The sequence below is a fragment of the Galleria mellonella genome, unplaced genomic scaffold (assembly GCF_026898425.1).
Source record: "Galleria mellonella isolate WM207_F2 unplaced genomic scaffold, CSIRO_AGI_GalMel_v1 utg270, whole genome shotgun sequence".
Classification (NCBI taxonomy): Eukaryota; Metazoa; Arthropoda; class Insecta; order Lepidoptera; family Pyralidae; genus Galleria; species Galleria mellonella.
This window is the reverse complement of record NW_026442062.1, coordinates 961,009-983,973: the sequence shown is the minus strand read 5'-3', so window position 1 is coordinate 983,973 and position 22,965 is coordinate 961,009. Positions and strand designations below refer to the sequence as shown.

The 22,965-nt window shown below is 35.6% G+C and overlaps 2 protein-coding genes across 2 annotated transcripts in view; both read left to right on the top strand.

The window, feature by feature from the left end:
• LOC113523390 (tumor suppressor candidate 3) overlaps positions 1–22,965 on the top strand; it is a 558,159-nt gene that overhangs the window by 209,913 nt on the left and 325,281 nt on the right. The window lies entirely within an intron of this gene.
• LOC116412721 (protein O-mannosyl-transferase TMTC1-like) overlaps positions 1–22,965 on the top strand; it is a 200,281-nt gene that overhangs the window by 61,693 nt on the left and 115,623 nt on the right. The window contains exon 2 of the mRNA XM_031907509.2: positions 19,338–19,683. Coding sequence (XP_031763369.2) covers positions 19,349–19,683 — 335 coding nt within the window. The 5' untranslated portion in view covers positions 19,338–19,348. The remainder of the gene's footprint in view (positions 1–19,337; positions 19,684–22,965) is intronic.

Below are 22,965 nucleotides of genomic sequence, written 5' to 3'. Positions count from 1 at the left end.
TGTATAATATTTCTCCTTTTTTGTGTTAAATGTGATCAATAAACTATGCTATTAATAAAATAAATGCCAAAATTTGTAACGATGAGTGAATGGATTTGTTAGTGTTTCACACAAACACTACTAAATCAATTTAAATGAAATTTGCTGTACAGATAGATCATACCCTATTATAGTACTTCCTTAATATAATATGAAACAATAATAAATTTCGCCACCAATTTACTTCAATAAAAGACATTCAGAAATTATTTACTAAATATAATAATAATCATCATCATCAACATCATCATATTAGCCGTTAACTGTTCACTGCTGAACATAGGCCTCTCCCTTAAAGGAGATTTGCCAGTAGTTGCCACGCTTAGCAGGAGTGTTCTCAACCGCAGTTAGGCTTTTGGTGATATCTTAGAGGGGCACTGTTGCCCATCCCTCAACTGTTAATAATCCCTCTTACTAATACTTAATGACTGTAACTACTAATAAACTGTCAGTTATTCTCATATTAGGTTTGCTGGAAGAAATCTCTTTTGGAGATAAGCTCGCCTTTTATATTTGTGTTTTTTTTTCTATTTCAATAAACTTTTGTGTACAATAAAGAATAAGGAATAGTTAAAATAAAAAATAATTAAAAAAAAAGTTAGAAACGTTAAACTAAATTGAAACCGACGATTTTGCTTATAAGATTTTGGATTTGTAACAAATGTACCAATTAAATGAATATCTATTCCGGATCAAAGGAAACATTCGTAGCAGTGGTGTGAATATTGAGCTTGCGGTTGACACGGACGGGAGGTAAATAGTGACCCGACCTCCCCCTCCCTAACCCCTCCTGATGTGACTGGACATCTCCGTAATAACTCCAAATGTAGAAAAAGGGATGTTGGTATTTAGATTTTTATTGTGAAATGTATGTAATATAATATATGAAGATTAAATTGGGCTTTAGTACTATAAATAGATAAATAGATAGATAGATACTCTTTATTATTTCCTCCAAATGATTACAATAGTAAACTTATTATAAATGTAAATAATTACAAGAAATAATCACAATGAGAAAACAATGGGCGACCTTTTCGCTAAGAGCGATCTCTTCCAGGCAACCTTTAGATGGAGAGGAGTAATTATAAACAATTTGGTGGGAGACACGATGAAAAATATATTATACCACTATATACATATCTAAACTGATATTATAAAGAGGAAAAGTTTGATTTTTATACCACTGAGGTGGCAATCAAGCATACGGCCCACCTGATGGCAAGTGGTTATCGTAGCATATGAACGACTATAATACCAGATGTAATACGTGAGCGTTGCCACCCTGAAGAAACCTTTTTCCCCCCAACGTTTGTACCAACAACATTATATAGAAAGGAAACGGATTGTTAATAATCGGTCCAATAACCCCATTGTTGGCAATATACCCTATCTGGTAGGCCACTACGCTTCCAGGAGAGACTGCGTAGAGGTCGGCCTAAACCCTATATTGCTAGAAATTGGTCCACCTAGTCCCAAATTTTAACAATTCCCTCTCCCCCTAAAGAATCCATTATCTAATACTACTAATTTGGGGGGAAAGGGATTGTTAGTAATGGGGTAGTAATTAATTTCCCCATAACCATCAATACACCCTATCAGATCGACATCCACGCGGTTAGCCCTGGAAACTATCGTGATCAATTCTAGTGTAAATTGTCACAATGGACTAACGAACCTGCTTTCATTCTCACCCTTCACTGGTGCCCCGCAGCGTATACCCACAGCGCAAGCGGGGTTACCATTTCATTACCATCCATTAAAAAAAAAAACTAGTAAAAATTAGTATTATTAGTAAAAATAATAAAAAATGCACATCGCAAAATTTAGGTAAGTGGTATTAAACCTTATCATTGCTCCTGTTAGGGTGTCCATAACGCGTCGACGTTATAGGGCAAAATGTAAAAGGAGTCCACCCCTAGTGGTTTTAGCGGTGGGTCAGAATTTTATGACACTTGTGAACGTTTAATGTGACCAAACGAATGGTAGATAGGGGGTGTTATGGGGTGTAATGGGCCGGCTGGATGGTTGAGCTCAGTTTATGGACTGTGATTCTTATGGTTTCTTGTAAAGGCTATTGTAAATCTTGAGGCTTTTCTGTTTATCTTGATACATGTTTACACGCATCATTATACATTCTCGTATTAAGAAATTCACTTAATTCGGTGGTATTGTAAAATATTTTTCCAATAAATTTCATTTAAATCTGCTCAGTAATTCATCCTCAGAAAGTTGTGCATTTTTTTTATACAACTTAGAATTGGCAAACAAGCTTACGGTACACCTGATGGAAAGTGGTAACGGTCGACTTTAGACATGAGCAATATTATGGGCATAACAGAGTATACTACTATACCGATACCCCCATGCGTTGCCATTCTTGAGGACTCAGGTGTTATTCCTCTGTAAAACAGTTTCTTTCATTTTCTAAAAACCTTGTAAATTCACGCGTGCTTACATTTATTCGGCGTTTGATTTTTATTATTTTAAACGTGGTGGTGAGTTTGTTTGTTTCTTTCTTTGACATCACAAATAATCGTCATGAAATGTGATATACACGAACTATTTGTGATAGAACTAGATAAATTCGACAACACATTGTATATTGTTGAATTTGTTCCAGTTAAATAGACAGTAGCATCCCTATTAAAACATCACAAAAGTTTAACTGCGGTTGCCAACCCGCCTACCAAGCACAGCAACTACTGGCAAAACATAGGCCTTCCTCATAAGGGGAGCCTATGTTTTGACGCCTATGTTTAGCATTAGACAGCCTAATACAATGACGATGATGTAGACAAAAAACGAATATGTCGCATATAAAAGATAGTACCTTACACTCATAATTTAGTGAATCTGTAAATATACCAAGTTACAGAGCAAATTTCTGTCCCCGCGTGATTTCTATTGAACAGAGCCTCCGCAAGAATCCCTCCTATTCACTGCGGGATGTAAGTGACAGCTCGTGGTCGGTGCTGACTTGAATAGTTTTTGTTCGGACCACTTTTATTTGCCGATAAGATTCCTTATTTCAAATGGAAAATGCCCATTTAGTTGAGTTGATAGCGTAGGTTTATTTGTGATACTATAATATCTTATAATGTTGAAATTTTTTACATATAATAATGTAGGTTTAGTATAAATAATTAATAGTTTATTCTTATTACGATTATTTATTTGTATATCATCGCTGAGCTAGGGACAAAAGTAGATTCAGACATTGTGACTGGAGAGCAATTAAAACATATGTTACTTAAAATTGTATATTTCAAGTAATAGAGAAATAAAAGTGTAATAAAAAACATAAGAGAAACATAAATATATAACAAAGATAGGTTGTTCACGTTACCAACAAGAGACACGTTAAAGAGAGCTTTAGAGAGAGTGAAATAGAGCACATATGGGTAAAGATGAGTGGTTTATAATGTAAGTTCTAATTAAATTATGAAGTTGTTTATATAAATATTTTCGATGACACTAAACGTTTTATAAGAATTTATCATTATTCCTTTTCATCATCAGAGGAAATAAAACAAAATATTCAAGTAGTACAAGAGAAGGAAGATTCGAAATTAAACACTACCGAACCGTTTGGACGTGGGGGGAAAGGGATTGTTAGCAATGTTTGACAGCCCCATTGCTAGCAATATGCCCTAAAAGGTCGACCTCCACGTGGTTCCCCCCGGAAACCATCGTCAACAATTCTTGTTGAATTCGTCACGATGGGCTACTTCTACCTCACCTGTCATCCTTCACTGATGCCCCGCCGGTGTATATCGATGGCGCGGGTGCGGTTACCATTCCATTAGCACCCTTTAAAAAAAACCGTTTGACCGTGTGGTAATAATAATCTATTACCGTCCATATATGGCAGGAGAAAAATACCTCACATTTTGAAGAAGAAGATCTTTAACCAGTGCGTGTTGCCAGTAATAACCTATAGAACCGAAACATGGTCCTATACGGTCGGTCATATGCAGAAACTTCGAGTTGCTCAGTGAGCTATAAGAGGGCTATGCTCGGAGTTTCTTTGCGCGAAGAAGAACCAAAGAAGGATTAAAGTGAAGAACCAAAGTGATCGACATAGCCCGAAGGATAAGAAAGCCGAAGTGGCAATGGGCTGGTTAGATAGCTCAAAGAACCAGTGACAGATGAGAAAGAAAGAAACTTCAGTGGCGACCCCGGCGACCCCTTACTAGATGGAGCTATGATTTCAAATGTATTGCACGGTTTCAGTGAATGCAAGTGGCTCAAGACTGTTCCTTATGACAGTCTATGGTAGAGGCCTACATTTAGCAGTGGACTGTTAAAGCCTTTTTTTATACAACTTAGAATGGCAAACAAGCTGACGACCCACCTAATGGAAAGTGGTAACCGTTGCCTATGACATGAACAGTACCATGGACATAACAGAGTATACTGTTACACCCGTGATACCCTTCATGCGTTGCCATTCCTAAGGACTCAGATGTTATTCCTCTATACCCTGTAAATTTACGCCATATCCCACCCTTCAAGCCGAAAAACAGCTATGTAAACACAACTGCTTTACGGTTAAAAGACGCATGGGACAGACATGCAGACAAAATGTAACTTAAACAAACGACTTTTGTACAAAGTCTCCTTTTGGTCAAAAGCCTGGTTTAAAGGCAGTGCTTAACCATGTGATGTTAATCATACAGGTTATTATGGAGCAATACAAAACATGACACCATAAGAAGGTATCAATGTATGTATAGTCATAAATGAGTTGATGGGATATATAACAATACAGCTATTTGACAACACAAATAACACCAGCCACCATTATAAATGTCAGCGGGAAAATTCCCCGGAATTTAGTTGTCGAAGTACCAATGAAGCGGCACTAATGTAGTCATAGTCAAACAATGGGCCACACCTAGCCACCCGCGGTTCAATGTATATTTGACACAGTCTCCCATTTGTTGGGGATAATTTAATGCAACCTGTATTAGATTGCTATAGGAATATACATATATACGGAATATGGAAGAGTACCAAGGCTTAATACCCAAGTCGTGGGGGGAAGGGTTTGTTAGGAATAATGTTGAATGGTTTCTTTAGATGTTGCATCTCTGTGCATTTTCTACCGAATTTATCAAGAGGAGTGTTTTGAGGAATTGTTCGGATTGATACCTACTACTGATTTTCACCACCGTAAAACCCGCCACAAACTAAAGTTTCATCCGAATCATTTGGACGAGTGGCGGTCTTCCACCGTGCGTTTTTCAAGGCACTTTCTTCCACTCACAACTATTTTTTGGAATCAACTTCCAGCAACAGTATTTCCGAACCGATACGACAACATAATCTTCAAGAAAAGAGTATATTCCTTTTTAAAAGGCCGGTAATACTCCTGGAATGCCGCTGGTGTTGTGGGTGATCATGAGCGGCGGTAGTCACTTACCATCAGCTGAGCCGCATGCTCGTTTGTCCCCTGTGTTGTAAAAAAAGCAATATTCCCTATCTCACGTGTTTTACTATTAAATAAGGCATCTCCAGGTAAATCTATGGATCGCTACTCGGAATCCAGTGTTAACGATTCAGCATCCAAACTGCGAATTATTCGCAGTTTATGCAGTTTATGTTAGGCAACACGTGTCACAAAATGTGCGTGAACAAAATGGTAGTCGGGATTGGTGGCTAATATGGAAGATTGTGGAATTTCTGGTAGTAATAGTGGTGGTCAATCTTCGAGTGTTGGCAGTCACACACATACTAATTATATACAATGTATATATAAACTAGCGGCTCGTCTCGGCTTCGCACGGGTAGACATTTTTACAACATTTTAAAAAGTGATTATTATGATATAACGATAATAGTTGGACATATAGTATCCAAAAGTCTTTTGTAGTTATTGATATTTTCTTCAATATTGTAGAACATACTTTTGTTCTATCGCCGATAGTTTCCGCAGCGCACGCGCCGAAAGATATTTTAAAGCATTTTTTACTCTTCGAGTTACGTTACTAAAGTTTTAATAAGGATCACTCAGGGTGAATGTAGCTTTCTAATGGTGAAAGAATTTTTGAAATCGGCAAAGTAGTTTTTGAGTTTATTCATTACAAACTTACACACAAAAATACAAATCTTTCTTAGTTTTTATGTAGATGTGAAAATGGTAAGTATAATGGCAAAGATAGACAATTTTTTTTTATTGTCAGGGAGTCAAACGAGCAGACGGTCCACCTGATTGAAAGCGGCTACTGTCGCTCATAAACATCTTCAACACGAGAGGAGTCGATTTTAAATGGAAATGAAAATTTTTTCCCCCTATTTTAAAATTATAATAAATTATAATTATTATGACTAGAAAAATAATATTTCAATACTAAATTACATTCTCAAAATTCATTGGTCTAATTTTTCATATATAACGTATACTGCAATATATTATGTATGAGAAATTAGACCACATTATGTTAAAGGGCAACACTGTAGAGTTTTCCTTTAACATAATGCCCCTGGCCACCTGTGTGTTTCATATTTTAAATATTGTTGCTGCTACTATTCTGTGTTGGAACGTGGTATTTGGTTTTTAAAGTGACTTAAGACTTTTTAATGTGACCTTGTGAAATTATATAAAAGTTATTTTTTACCTTTTGAAAGGTCTGTGGTTTTTTTTTAATGAATGAAGCAATAAGTATACTTTATTTGCATTATACAATATAGGAAATAAGCAAGACAATTTACAAACACAACGATACAATTGTATAAGTACAGTGAGGCGGTCTTATTGCTGAGAGCAATCTTTTCAAGACAACCTTAAGTGAAAACTTTTTTAGTCTCATTGGGCACTTTATTAATTATAATTAGAATGGGAAAAATGTACTTAAATTTACTGTCATTATATATTTTTATGTCTTTGGTGCAATAAAGAGATAAATTAATAAACACACGTGATCAATACGCTTAGATATTTTTTTTTATGTAAAATAGCGTAATAAATGTTTTATTACCTTATTATACGTCGATAAAAGTAATTTATAATAAAAAAAAAAGAAAAATAATAAAAAAATACCTGCTAAAAATTTTTTTAACAACTCAAATATAATGTTTATAAGTTTGCGAAGCTAAAAGGTTTTCACTCCCAGAGGGAGACTTTGTACAAAAGTCGATTGCTTGAATAGAATAGAATAGAATAGAAAATCATTTATTCAAATAAACTTACATTGAAGCACTTTTGAAAAGTCATTACATTTTTTTTAATTTGTATGCTTGGGTACCTCTGTCCTATTCAACCGTGAAACAGTTGTATTTGCATTACTGTGTTTCGGTTTGAAGGATGGGCGTGAATTTACTGGGTACAGAGGAATAACACCTAAGTCCTCAGGAATAGCAACGCATGAGGGGTATCATGGGTGGAACAGTATACTCTGTTATCTCCATGTTATTGCTCATGTCTATAGGCGACGGGTACCACTTTCCATCAGGTGGGCCGTCAGCTTGTTTGCCATTCTAAATTGTATAAAAAAAAAAGAAAAATTCAATTTATTCTATAACAATATTACATTGTGTCGAATATTATAGGAGTTTTAGACTGTACAATTGCAAAATCACAAACATGCAACAAATTTACATATAAACAATGTCACATATAAATAATTAATTAATAATAATAACAATTTTGGGAATTCCTTTACAGTTATATCCATTCGACTATGGAATAGTCTGCCATCCGAAATAAGGGAATCGGCATGTATAGGCATGTTTAAGCGTCGTCTAAGAGAGCATTACTTATCCCTATACTGACGTATTATGTATATGTGTATGTATATTTATATATGTTTATATGTGTATATATATGTATGTGTATGTGTATGTTTGTGTAAATATATGTGTATGTTTACAGGGTATTTTATGTAATTTATAATGTGTAGTTTGTATTATTCTTTGTGTATACATAACTTACGTTTATGCAATATATGCATGACTGCCTATTTTTATTTATAAAATAACACATTAACATGGAAAGGTTTTGCATCTCTTATAGAGATAAGCTCACATTATGTTTATAATGAATTGTAATTACCAGTATGTTTTGTGTACAATAAAGAATAAAGAATAAAGAATTTAAGTAATTTTTCTATATAATTACCAAATATAGTGCCTACCTACATATCTACAGTTCGCGTATATACAGACAGATAATAGTAACGCCGTTTCATCCCAGCCATTATTTTTACTTAACTCAAGTGACTTTTATTTCTTATCAGATTGCCATCACATATAACAATCATAACAACTTTTTTTTTTGTTTTTACGATGGCAATCACCATTTCTGTAAGAATCTTTTTTATTGTTCACTTATCACTTAAAAAGATATTTACGCCTCTCAGTCTTCAGACCAAAATATATACTCCAGGCCTAATCTAATACAATACATCATACTAAACGTTTAGAGTTTACCTAACTCAAGCTTATAGTTTCTTTTTTTTTATTAAATAACGTATACTCAATTCATGTACCGTATTCTGGCGTAGGGGCGCTGGGTTGGCAGTATTTGAGTCACGTGATGTCTATAAAGCAACCCACAAAATTAAATTCATGAGCTTGTCCCATCGCGTCAGTGCGCGGTAGCCGATGGTCGTAATACACCCTCGATGCGGTACACCAAGAGTTATAACTATAAATATTATGTTGAGGCATGTGAAAATAATAGGTAAGAGTTAGGGCAAGTTAACCAACAGCGTGTTTATTATAAAAAGTTTTGTGTATCCCCATAAATACCTATATTAGTTAGGCATGGTAATATGGATACTGATCCGATATCTTTATATTGGTTTTCTCTTTTTTTTTTGTACAACTTAGAATGGCAAATAAGCTGACGGCCCACCTGATGGAAAGTGGTAACCGTCGCCTATAGACATGAGCAGTAGCATGGACATAACAGAGTATACTGTTTCGCCCATGATACCCCCCATGCGTTGCCATTCCTAAGAACTCAGGTGTTATTCCTCTGTACCCAGTAAATTCACGCCATATCCCACCCTTCAAATCGAAACAAAGCCGTGCAAACACAACTGCTTCACGGTTGAAACACGAATGAGACAGAGGTACCCAAGCAAACGACTTTTGTACAAAGTCTCCCTCTGTTAACTATAATCATTTATTATAACTATAATTATTTATTATTTATTTGTTTTAACTATTATAATCATGGGCGAAACAGTATACTCTGTTATGTCACTTTCTATCGACGGTTACCACTTTCCATCAGGTGGGCCGTCAGCTTGTTTGCCATTTTAAGTTGTATAAAAAAAATGTTCACGTTAATTCTTATCTAATAGAATTCCTATTTATTTCTATATATGTATGTTCGCATCATTATCGCAAAGTGTGTTTGAATTTACTGTCACTGTATCATATATATCCTTATCCTGCTCGCAAAACATAGTCTGTCTCTTTCTGTCACTTCCGGTGCCTTTGTCGTTGTAAAGTGCTTCCCAAATAAATAACAGTATTAATTAATTACGGACTTTTATTCGGGATACAAAATAAACGGCTTGATAGATTTTTATAAATGAGATGTCGTTAGATTCGTCTTAACTGTAGGAGGGATGACGACGACGTCCTAAATGACGTCATTATGAAATAAACATGGCGGACATAAACTGTCAAAAATTTCGATGAATTTTTTACACGACAATACTTATAGTTAAGTTTTATTTTATTTTCAAGCGAATTCCTAGTTCTTACTCAATGACTGAATTGATTTTAATAATTCTTATTGCAATTAATAGGTTTTATTTACGTGTTGGTTCCATATAACGATGGTGTGCGTGTATGCTAGAATGCGTGTATTCGTGCGTGCGTGCGTGCGTACGTGCGTACGTAACATAATTTACTTTTGTAGTCGAAAAATTCACAACTACTAAAATTTTTTTTCATGCAACTTATAATGGCTAACAAGCTGATGGCCCTACTGATGGAAAATGGTAACCGTCGCATATAGACATGAGCAGTACCATGAACATAACAGAGTATACTGTTTAGCTCATGAAACACCCCATGCGTTGCCATTCCTGAGGACTCAGGTATTATTCCTCTGTACTCTGTAAATTCACTGCCACATCCCACCATTTTAACCGAAACACAGCCATGTAAACGCAATTGCGTCATGGTAGAAACACGATTGGGACAGAGGTGTCCAAGCAAACGACTTTGTACAAACTCTCCCTCTGGTCTTCTGGATTCTATTATATACATATCTATATATATCTAATATACTATTATACACAATTTTTATTGAAGGTTTCCTTTGAGGTATTATACCTTAATATAACGACTCTTTAAACTCTACAAGTAATATTTATAACTGTTAGTACCTATTAGATTTAACACAGTTCTTTAATTTCTTTAAATTTTTTATCTAAGCTATTATCTGTTTCTTTTAAGAAACATCTTAATATAATGTCTATTTAAACAAAGCTCAAGTGTAGGCATCCCGCTTATTAGATTTATTACGTAATTGTTTTAGTACAATATGGAATTTGAAGCTGTTAAATTAGGTAGTAATTTTAGTGAAGCATCGAGACTAGATTTCAGCGCCTCAGGCATCCATCCACACCGCTGTATGCCGGGCGCTCGCAGCTATATTCTGTTGTGGCATACGTTAGACACAGCTCTGTGGTACACAGTTATTGTATTCATATACCTTATGTAAATAAGGTTATATTGTTGTCTGGCTTCTGTCCGCAAATTCGTGGTTTTTGGAAGTAGATAAATAACTACATTTAGATGACGTGATAAAGTACAGCAGATTTTAAGTAAGAACTTTAGAAATACAACTGGTAAAGGAATATTCTGTGATCATGCTTTTGTAGTATAAGCTAACATTTTTAGAGTATTTACGCCTAATATAGAGCCTGGGGGAAGGGTTTTTTAGGAATGAGGATCTAATAACTCTATTGCTAGCAATATACCAATGTATCAGATCGATCTCCACACGGTTCTTCCTGGAAATTATTGTGGTTAATTCTTGTGGATTTCGTCACGATGGGCTAACTGATCTGCATCCATTCTCACCTGTTATCCATCACTAGTGCCCCGCCAGCGTATACCGACAGCGCAAGCGAGGTTACCATTCCATTATTATTTATTAAAAAAAAATAGAGCCTACATCCTTTTTTTTAGAATAGAATAGAATACAATAGAAACATTTATTGCCATACAATTACAATATAAAATATAAATAACATATACAAAAAGTGTCCCATACTCGACAAAAGGAACTGGCTCAGCTGATGCTGTGAGTGTCCCAGCGCAATGTGAACAGCTGCACAGCGCTGGTTTTCAGCCAGTCCCTCTTTTAACAAAACAACCAAAGTGCAGCGTACCACTGTAAATTCTTATAAGTAACTTTTATGCGAAATACTACAAGTTCATGCCAAATTTTATGATAATTATTCGAGTTGTAATAAGCAAACTAACATTTATAATATTGTTAAAAATTTCCACTGACGTACACTAAGTAATCTCCATTTTTCTGAACCAGTTTACCTTGAAGAGATATAGTGTGAAGATTGATGGAAAGATATAAGTTGATTTATAATTTTCACCGTAATTGGGTCTAATAATTAACTACATAGATGGCGCTTGTACATTTTATACAGCTAATGAGTACACAGATACTTTGTAACTAACAATTAGTGGGTTGAGGGTAGTAATTAAAACTTGTAATTATACTAAGCTAGTATCTAATATCGGGTAGTTATTTTAATGGAAGCACTTTAGTATCATCGTGTATAAAAAAAAAATGTTTAAAACCCTGAAAGTACTTGGTTAAATTCAGTGGTCGCAAACAAATGAAATTATACCTTTAAATTTGGTAAATCAAAGAGACAGCAGTGGGCTTATCTCTTAACATATTGGATTCAAATGTACTCGGCGAAATGTGGACATGTCGAGTGGTATGTTCGCCACAACGGTAATAGTCGACAAATGCCTCTGAATAACTTTATATTGCAGCCAACCATTGAAGGAAGGTATTTCTCTGTTCTGTTGGTTACATTCATGTAATGTATTGAGGGAGATTTTGTACAAATGTCGTTTGCTTGGGCACCTCTGTCTCACTCGTGTTTCTACTGTGGAGCAGTTGTGTTTGCATGGCTGTGTTTCGGTTTGAAGGGTGGGGATATGGCAGGGATATGGCAGCACTGTAGCAGTGGCACCTGATGGAAAGTGGTAACCGTCGCCTATAGACATGAATAGTACCATGGACATAACAGAGTATACTGTTTCGCCCATGATACCCTCCATGCGTTGCCATTCCTGAGGACTCAGATGTTATTCCTCTGTACCCTGTAAATTCACGCCATATCCCACCCGAAATACAGCCATGCAAACACAACTGCTTCACGGCAGAAATACGAATGGGACAGAGGTACTCAGGCAATCGACTTTTGTACAAAGTCTCCCTCTGGTAAAGGTCGCAGTGTCACAGGGTTTTCTGTATTCAATAATAATAATAAACGGTCATACAGTATCGTAATCCGAACTTATTTTACATGATTGCAAGGTTGATTGAAATACACTGAAGATATTTGAAATAAGTCCTATTTACGTACTGCGTGTTCCTCTTATGTATCTAATTCCTCTGTATTTGACGTACAACAAATAATCTTAAACAAACAAATAGTTACTGTAAAACTACTTACAGAACAGCGGATTACGTTTTGAGAAGAAAGACTTATCTTTAATATTAAATGGCGGGACGGAAATCGAATCTTTTATGAATATACAAAAAGGAACAAAAAGGGACGATTGTTAAAACGTTTGGGGGACATTTATTATTTATTGGCAATCTTCTTTTGTTTAATCTACATACTTACATAATATAGCTGATTTTATTGGTAGAAAATGGAATAGTAACCCCGCCTGCGCTAACGGGATACACTGGCGAGGCACCAGTGAAGGGTGAGAGATGAGAATGAAAACAGGCCAGTTAGCCCATCATGATGAATTCATCAGGAATTAATCATGATAATTTCCAGGGGAATGGGGAGGAGCATTATCACCCATTATAAAAAATCTTCTATCGTCATGCTGTCATTTATTATTAGGGAGCATTTATTAAGAATCATAAAATTGTAAATAGTAGATACATAAAACATAAAATAGTAGATGAAGTGACGACCTTAAATGCATTGCAGGGAGTCAGTGGATGCAGGTGGCTCAGGACCGTTCTTTATGTCAGACTATGGGGGAGGCTTATGTCCAGCAGTGGACGGATAATGGTTGAAATGATGATGATTATGATAAAATAGTAGATTGATGTACTTTTAGATAGTGGTAACAGTCACCTATAGATATGAACTGCACAATATATACACTTTAATTAAGTTCTTTGGTGCGATTAGGTCACCCTTCATACTCGTCTTCAGTCATTTACATTAAGTCTGGTAAACTTGTAAAAAAAATATCGTTAGGAAAATTTGCAAAAATCCTCTATACGTAAGGTTGATTAGAGGAGTTATCTTTTAGAGATAAGCTTTGCTTATCTCTAGAAGATCACCTTTGCTTACTATATTCCTAATTACTATTATTACTACATATATCCTACTACTTACTTAATAAAACAATAAAAAAATATACAAGCACAGATAAATTTAACATAAAGCATTTTTTTTACAACACAGGGGGCAAACTAGCATGCGACTCACCTGATGGTATGTGACTACCGCCGCCCATTATCACCTACAACACCAGCGGCATTGCAGTTGTGTTGCCGGCCTTTGAAAAAAGAATATACTCTTTTCTTGAAGGTTATGTTGTTATATCGGTTCGAAAATACTGCTGCTGGAAGTTGATTCCAAAGAATGGCTGTGCGTGGAAGAAAGTGCCTTGAAAAAGGCACGTAAAAAATTTACTGTTTGTCTATCTATCAACTTTGGCTGAGCTATGCAATATATATTTTAATAGGTAAGAAGAAGAAGTGGTAACCTCGCTTGCGCTAACATTTTACGCGAACAGGGCACCAGTGAGATATAAAATCTCTGAGTTAACTGACTGTGAGGAATTCCACAAGAATTAATCACTATGGTTTCCAGGGAGAACCGTGTGAAGGTCGACCTGATAGCAATGGGGCTATTTTTTTTTAAATGGATGATAATGGAATGGTAACCCCATTCTTGCTATCGGTATACATCGGCGGGGCACCAGTGAAGGATGATAGGTGAGGATGAAGTAGGTCAGTTAGCCTATCGTGACGAATGCAACAAGAATTGTTCACGATGGTTTCCAGGGGGAACCACGTGGAGGTCGACCTAATAAGGTATATTGCTAGCAATGGGGCTGTCAAACTCCATTGCTAACAATCCTTTTCGCCCTGCAATGGGGCTATTAGACTTCCTTAGCAACAATCTCGTCCCCTACTATGCAGCACTCTTGTAATTAGAAGTAAAGACAGTCGACAATTTATCCTCTATCCGTCCTTTCTTCCGATTTATTTATGCAGCCCACAGAAGGCCTAAAGCCCCAGGCTATTTCAGTAATGATGTTTGCTCGGCGGCGACAAGTTAACAACGTGTATTGATCGGTCGCGATAAATCGAGCTCTGTCTGTTAGGTATCAATAGGGCGACTAGATAATAATACGGTGACTAACAATAAATACTGACAATACATAATAGATACTATTTCAAATAGTTATAGTTTGTCTAATCATGGGCTTCTAAAAAAGGGTATATTAAGGTTTCTTCAGGGTCAGAAACGCGCACGTGACACCCCTAGTGTTGCAGGCGTCTATAAGTTACTGGGTCCGTTTATTATCAAACGAGCTGTATGCTTGTTCACCACTTTTGTGGCATAAGTGGCGGTCCTCCACCGTGCATTTTTGCAGGCACTTTCTTTCACGCACAATTACTTTTTAGAATCAACTTCCAGCAGTAGTATTTCCGAACCGACTAGGTATCCAACTTCGACCGAGAGTTCAACCTACGAATCCAATTTGGCTGAACAACGTTCAGAAAACTAAGCCACTTCTTCTCATCCAAAATCCCTCAAAGTTAGAAGACGAAAGACTTTAACCAGTCGTGTTGCCAGTGATGATCTATGGAACCGAAACATGGTCCTACACGGTTGCTCATATTTAAAAGCAGCAAGTTACTCAGTGAGCTATGGGAAGGGCTATGCTCGGTGTTTCTTTACGTGACAGAATCCGAAATGAGGATATCTACAAAAGATCCAAAGTCAAACCATAGCCCGAACGATAAGCAAGCTGAAGTGGCTTTGCGCTGGTCACATAGCTCGAAGAACGGTCAACCGCTGGGGAAGAGAAGTTTTCGAGTGGCGGTCCTGTACGGGTAAACACAGTGTACGACGACCACCCACTAGGTAGAGTGATGATCTCAAATGCATTGGGGTCAATGAATGCAGGTGGCCCAGGACAGTTCTTTGTGGTAGTCTATATGGGAGACCTATGTTTTAGTAGTGGACGAATAACAGCTGATATGATGATATTATTTAATTTAAGACTTTGTCATTCAAAAGCAAAATTAATTAACTGATTTTGATTTTTTTTGGGATCAATCCTTTAAGTTTTTTTTTTATACAACTTAGAATGGCAAACAAGCTGACGGCCCACCTGATGGAAAGTGGTAACCGTTGCCTATAGACATGAGCAGTACCATGGACATAACAGAGTATACTGTTTCGCCCATGATACCCCCCATGCGTTGCCATTCCTGAGGACTCAGGTGTTATTCCTCTGTACCCAGTAAATTCACGCCATATCCCACCCTTCAAACCGAAACACAACCATGCAAACACAACTGATTCACGGTAGAAACACGAATGGGACAGAGGTACCTAAGCAATTGACTTTTGTACAAATATAAAAGGAATTTTCCAAATCAGTTTATAACTGACGGAGTTATGAAGTAACAAACATAAGAAAAAAAAAATACAACCGAATTGAGGAAAATTCCATTCTTTATGAAGTCGATTGAAAAAGGGAATTCAATGGTGACCAAATTAGTGAGGGTATTGTAATAAACCGATAGGCCAATTCTGAACCGACGCGGAAATGAGCGTATTTATAATTCCCTTTACAATTGATGGGGATTGATTCTATAATAAGCTTGTTACAATAAAATTTGCTATATCTCTTGTAAAACACAGAAAAGTACAAATGTGATTACATACATACATACATACATATCTGTCACGCCTGTCTCCCATTAGGGTAGGCAGAAACAATGGAACGCCAAATGCTTCGATTCAAACAAACCTCTTTCGCTTCTTCCACATTCTAATGTGACTAATGAAATGATAATTTGATTTAATATAAGCAATAAATAATAAAATATATATAATAAAATAAAAAAAATATAAGCAATATTCATATAATTTCAATCTTTATTGTCCATTGCTGAATGTAGTTTTTACTATAGTCTATCTTGGGGGGAAGAGATTGTTGGTAATGCAGACTACCAGTGCCTTTGCTAGCAATATACCCTGTCAGGTTGATCTCCACGTGCTCCTCCCTAGAAACCATCGTGCTGAATACAAGGACATTAAACAGATTACCTCAAATAATGGACTACTTTTATTATTATGTGGGGTAAAGAGGTTTCTTCAGGGTCGGCAACGCGCGCGTAATACATCTGGTATTGCAGGCGTTCATGGGCTACGGTAGCCACTTACCATCAGGTGGGCCGTATACCTGTTTGCCACCTCAGTGGTACAAAAAAAATTAGAAAAAGAAAAGAATATATTTAAACAATACCCACTGAATATACCCAAGCTGAAGCGGTCTTCAAATCCGAAATACATTGCGCGCCAAGTTTCCACTTCACATATTTTTCCTTTTTATTCCCCTCAAATATAATATTTGGGGCACGTACCTCTGAGTAGGCTGGACGAAATTCATAACGTTATATTGCAGCTATATTGAAAAATAGTTATTTAGATTAGCGCTGGGCCCACGCTCCCATGAACAGCCGGATGGAATCCCGGATATTTTATTCCGACTTGAATGTTAACGCGACTCGCCATGTACGAATTTGTACGGGTAATCATTTCAGCTGCTTTCCTGTTTTTGATGGTTAATCGTGGTGATATTAAATTTTGTGATCGTCCTTTGGAAGTGGGTTGTAAAATTTATGTTTGTTTTATTCAAAAACTTATTAGGAATTCCGTGTGTTATGAGAGAACTATGGCTGGGTAATATTAAGCAATATATATATATATTTTATTCACAATATGTATATATTGGTTCATTTATGAATATGTTCAATATAACAATCCAATATACAATATCGAAAAGGATAAGACGGCTATATTTGTGGGTAAAGATGTCCCTGACGGACTGACAGACTGACTTTCAGACAATCCCTATGAAGCTGACATAGTCACTCCGGTTTACTAAAGTCTCAACAAAAATTTGATAAAAAAAAAAGTTAAAATATCTATATACTGGTCCAATATCGAATTTGTTAAAAGTGTGTTATCCAATAACATGTTTTTTATTTTTTACTTTTAACATATTCAAGAATAGATATCTCACCGATATGGGCGACATTCAAATGGGCGGTGAATCCAATATATAGGTACATAGATATCGATTCAGTATCCATATTACCCATCCCTATATAGCTATTCTACTTTATTTAGTTCTATGTTCACACTCGTCTATTGGGTCCATATATTGATCGAATAAAAAGAATATTAGATAATCATACATCTAATATGGTGAAGGCGATATTGCAATGGGTAGTTAACAATCTCCAGAAGAACTAAATATATATATATCGGATATTACCATCTCTAGATAGAACAAAATACGAGAATTTAACGTAATCTGAATATTTTAATTGTATACTTTTATTTGAAGTTGGTTTCTATTGAAAATTGTTTTTTTTTTATCTTTGTCTAATGTAGCTTACTTTTAAACGACTTTAAAAAGAGCAAGTATCCAATTCAATTTTTTTTTACGTTCGTCACTTCATAGCTGCGTTAGTTGTAAGACGATTTGGAAAATACTTTTTTATTTAAGAGGATATACTTCCAGACTAATGCTATAGAATTTTATCAAAACCAATTTAGTAGTTTATTTTTTAAATCAAAATAACTGGTTTTACCATAACTGCAGACGGTTTTTTTTTAGATAAAAATATTATATTATTTTTCATACAATTCTTTCTGAAAATAAAAATTATACTAGTGTTTAATAAAAAAATAAAAAAAAAACATTTCTCCAAGATGTCTTTAATAGGGGCATCTTAAAAAGAAGAAAATAAAAAAAAAATAATAAGCCTTTGAGACCTGCAATTAAAACACCCTTAAAGGAAAAGGGGTTTAAATTAATTAAATGACAGTTCCCCGGGGTCTTGATTCTTTTTGAACATCTCTATTTTCTGCTTTTAAAACCGTTGAATAATAAACATTTTCTTTTATATTTTTTCTTGTGTTGTTTCACCGTTATTAATACGAGAACAATATATATTTATACTAACTATATAACGAACTGCAAATCAGAGAGAGATTATCGTTGACTGTTCAAATACGTATTCTCAAGTACTTCGGTCATATCATCCGGAATGAAAATTGTATGGAACGTCTAATTGTCCAAGGGTTAGTACAAGGCAAACGTTCTCGGGGTGGATCACCAACGCGATCGACTGACCTCATCAAAACGGCCACACAGCAGTCTATTGTGGAATGCTCTCGCTCGACTGTGATCAGAAGTAGATGGAGACGCATTGAGAGGACCTCAATCGCGAAGGAGGGCCTCATCGACGATCCACTGTCATTATAAAAACCACGACCACTCTGTCAAGAGTGTACAACCAGAGGAAGACTTTGTACAAAAGTTGCTTGGTACCTCTGTCACATTCGTGTTTCAACCGTGAAGCAGTTGTGTTTGCATGGCTGTGTTTTGGTTTGAAGGGTGGGATATGGCGAGAATTTATTGGATTCAGAGGAATAATACCTGAGTCCTCAGGAATGGCAACGCATGGAGGGTATCATTGGCGAAACAGTATACTCTGTTATGTCCATGGTACTGCTCATGTCTATAGGCGACGGTTACCATTTTCCATCAGGTGGGCCGTCAGCTTGTTTGCCATTCTAAGTTGTATAATATATATATTATATTACTATTTACTTATAGTAATGCATATGTATTAAATAATGTATATGTACGAATATTATATTATAAATATGAATATTTTGTTTGCTACGTTATAGCACCTTAACGGCTTAACCAAATACCATTCCATTATCACTCATTAAAAAAAATAAATGATTAAACATTATTTTCCATTGTTGCAGAGTCCACACAAATGTGCAGATGCAAAAATGTGACAGTGAAAGTTTTGAGGCATACACCTAAAATGAAGCGACGCTCGCTGGCCACCGTCCGCGAGGAGCCGTCCAAGAGCAGCAGGAACGGCGACTTCGCCATTTACATAATGGTGACCACCACAGCCGTTCTCAGCTACGTGAACAGCTTGAACGGTGACTTCGTCCACGACGACATACCAGCTATTGTGACGAATGGTGATGTGACGGGTGCAAACTCTTTAAAGCACCTGTTCTTGGATGACTTTTGGGGAACGCCGATGGCTGACGTGAATAGTCATAAATCATACAGGCCCCTGACTACGCTCTCATTCAGGTAAGTCCATAAATAATAATGGCGATTTTTCAACGTCTTGAATACAATTCCGTTCGTTATGTTAATATTATTACGCGTTATAACACTGAATGGTGAATTTTATTAAAGGCACCTAATAGAAGGTCCTATATTAGGTATAAGAGAAAATTTTTTCATTCAAATGAACTTAATTATAAATTTTTTTTTAATATATATTTTTTTCTCAAACATACTTGGAAATGTCATCATTATTTTGACAATCTTCTTCGAGATAAATCAAAATTGCCGTACCGGCCAGATACATGCGGGCGGCGGCCGGCAAAAGTTGTATGAAAATCCATATCTGTTGTGTTTTGCGGCCAGATAAATTACTATGTAAACTCATATCTGTCTTGTAATTTAAAAATGGAATGACCTTTTACTTCGAAAAATGGCTACCAAGGAGGTAACTAATAAAAGGTTTTATTTAAAATTTCAACTGGCTTGCAAATAGAAAGCTGTTTATTGAAAAAAAAAAAACAAAGGAACATTATGGCGCGTGAAAAATTATTATTGTTCGTTATTCGTCATTGAACTTAAAAAGTAAAATTGTGTTTTTGATTTCCGCACATTGTTTGAGAAATGTACTATACAAGTCTTAGCCACAATTAGGCATTGATGGACTCATGTATGTGTGCCTCGGCTACGCCTTGGCCCACATTTGCACGTTCGTCCATCAATGTCTCAGTTGCTGGCCGCTGCAATAATGTACTATTATGATCGTACCGCCTGTTCGGAATGCAATTTCATTGGAGAAGAACGGGCAAGAAATTCAACTGTTGCTTTCTAAAAATTAATTTATAAAAGAATTGTTTTATAAGAATATTAATAAATTTATATAAGAATATTTTGTTAGTACTGTATATAACTATATGCGATGGTTATCACTTTCTATCAAGCGGGCCGTGAGCTTGTTTGCCAGTCTAAGTTGCATAAAAAAAAGACTATCAAAGAAAACAAGAACACAATAAATATTTCTTTTTCATAACCTTACTTTAATTTTATATATTTGTTTTATGACATGTCAATTCCATAATATCACAAAATAGGTTTATTACTACTGTGACTAAAACTCACAATAGAAATAATGAATACATATATTTTTAAGTACCCGTAACCGGGCGCGTGTATGAAAAGATTGATGAATGTGGAAGAAGCGAAAGAGGTTTGTTTGAATCGAAGCATTTGGCGTTCCATTGTTTCTGCCTACCCTAATGGGAGACAGGCGTGACAGATATGTATGTATGCATGTATATATTTTTTTATATTACGAAGGTCGCACGAAATAATCATACAGCTCGTCTGATGGTTTTACTATCACTGTAGCTTCCGGACGCCTGCGACACTAGGGATGTCACTTGTGTTTTGAAAAACTAAATACTGTAGCCTCTAGGGGAAACTTCGGAAACACAGTCTGCCGGCACTCCTCTAAAACTGCACTGTACACAACCATTTGGGTTCTAGCGTGTAGGGTTTAATTCTTTGTCGATGGCGAACGAGGCGATGATTAAAGGTGGTTGTAGGCATCATTTCGAATAATTCCTCAGAACACAATCTGTTATATAAGCGATAAAGCATACAAAGGGAGGCAAAGTCTCGTCTTAGACTTAAGGGTTCAATACTGAAAAATAGGGGTAAGGAATAGTTTAAAAACCCTATATATTACTCTATATATACGATTATAACAAATAATTTAATAATAATGTCAGTAAACATTATATTGACTCAATAATTCAACTTGATCGACTATTATGTAATCGTTTTAGACCTAAATATAATAACTGCTAAATTGTACCAATATGTACTTTAATATTTAGAAATAATACAATTACATAATTTGATAAATGTTATTTAAATATATTATTTTGTAACTATTAAAATTAAAAAATTAAATGAAATGTAGTTATTTATATCTTTAACAACTGTGGCAAATTACATGTATGTAGGTTAAATAAGCTTCGTCTTGGGAGGATGTCAAAAATAGCTCAAAACGGTTTGTGTAATATTACACTAATTTATTCACCGAAGGAGTTATAAAGTTACAAACATAACAAAATAGAGTCGAATTTGAAAACCTCCATTTTTATCTGTTTGTTAAAAATAAAAATGAATTTAGAATCCTTTTCTTTTGTAAATTGCTTAAAAATCACGTGCACAATATTTAGGGAATCGCGCTGTCGAGGTATAATTTTCTCTAAAATGTATCTAAGAACATAAATATGGGGAATACAAGATAAGGAATGGAAGGCAACGTTTTCTCTTCACCAAAATATATTTCAGTCATAAATCTAGGTCAAGTTCTAGTAAAATTTAATGCAGCTAGTGGAGTAGGGACTAGTAATATATGAGAATTATTTGCTAGCATTGTGAAATTAATGTACTGGTAAACGAATAACGATAAATTTGTTCGGTGTTCCATTTATCAGATTTATTTTAACTGACCGTCTGATCATCTGTATTTTGACATTCTAGTGTTATACAGTGTTCGCGCGTTTCTTTAATTTTATATATTTTTCGTAACAATTATAAATTTATTCTCATTATATATGCTAGTTCAATAATAATAATCGATACCTAGTGCTAAATTCATTTCCCTTGATCCTATCCTCTCCAATCACCGTCATCGTCTTTACCTCCGAGTTATAACAACCAATGAGGACGCTGGAAGATTATAAGAAACTTCAGAGCTGTCTTCAATCCTAACCGTCAATGTGACCTCCGCAATCAACGAGTAATTACGTGTTTAAGAAAATATTAATAAAATTGTTGTGCTGCAAACTGTAACATTTAAAGCGTTGCCGCTTACATAATTTTGAAGTGCTGTGTTATAGACAATATTTTAGTGTGTGTACATTGGTGACAAAGTGACGGAAGAAATCAAGGCGCCTGCACAGGACATCATATGATAGCCCACGACAAGACGGTGAGTCCTCAAATCCTTTTCGTTATCCCTGCCACACCTAGATTTCTCCTATAAAACCCACCATTTGATGGTACCTATCGAACCGGATTTAAAAAAAAAAAAAAAAAAAAAACTAGCTTGAACTAGCATTTCATCATCTTAATATTACACGGCATCCGCCATTTTGTACCCTCTTAATAATTAATCGCATCCGCCCACCAGCACAACGTGTTATTATTTCTATTATTTTCTAATTCACAACCGCTAAAATACATATCCTAGTTTATATTCAATACCGCAGTAATAATTAACCGCTTTACAAAAAAAATATATCTACCTTTTCTATATCAATATAAACCGCG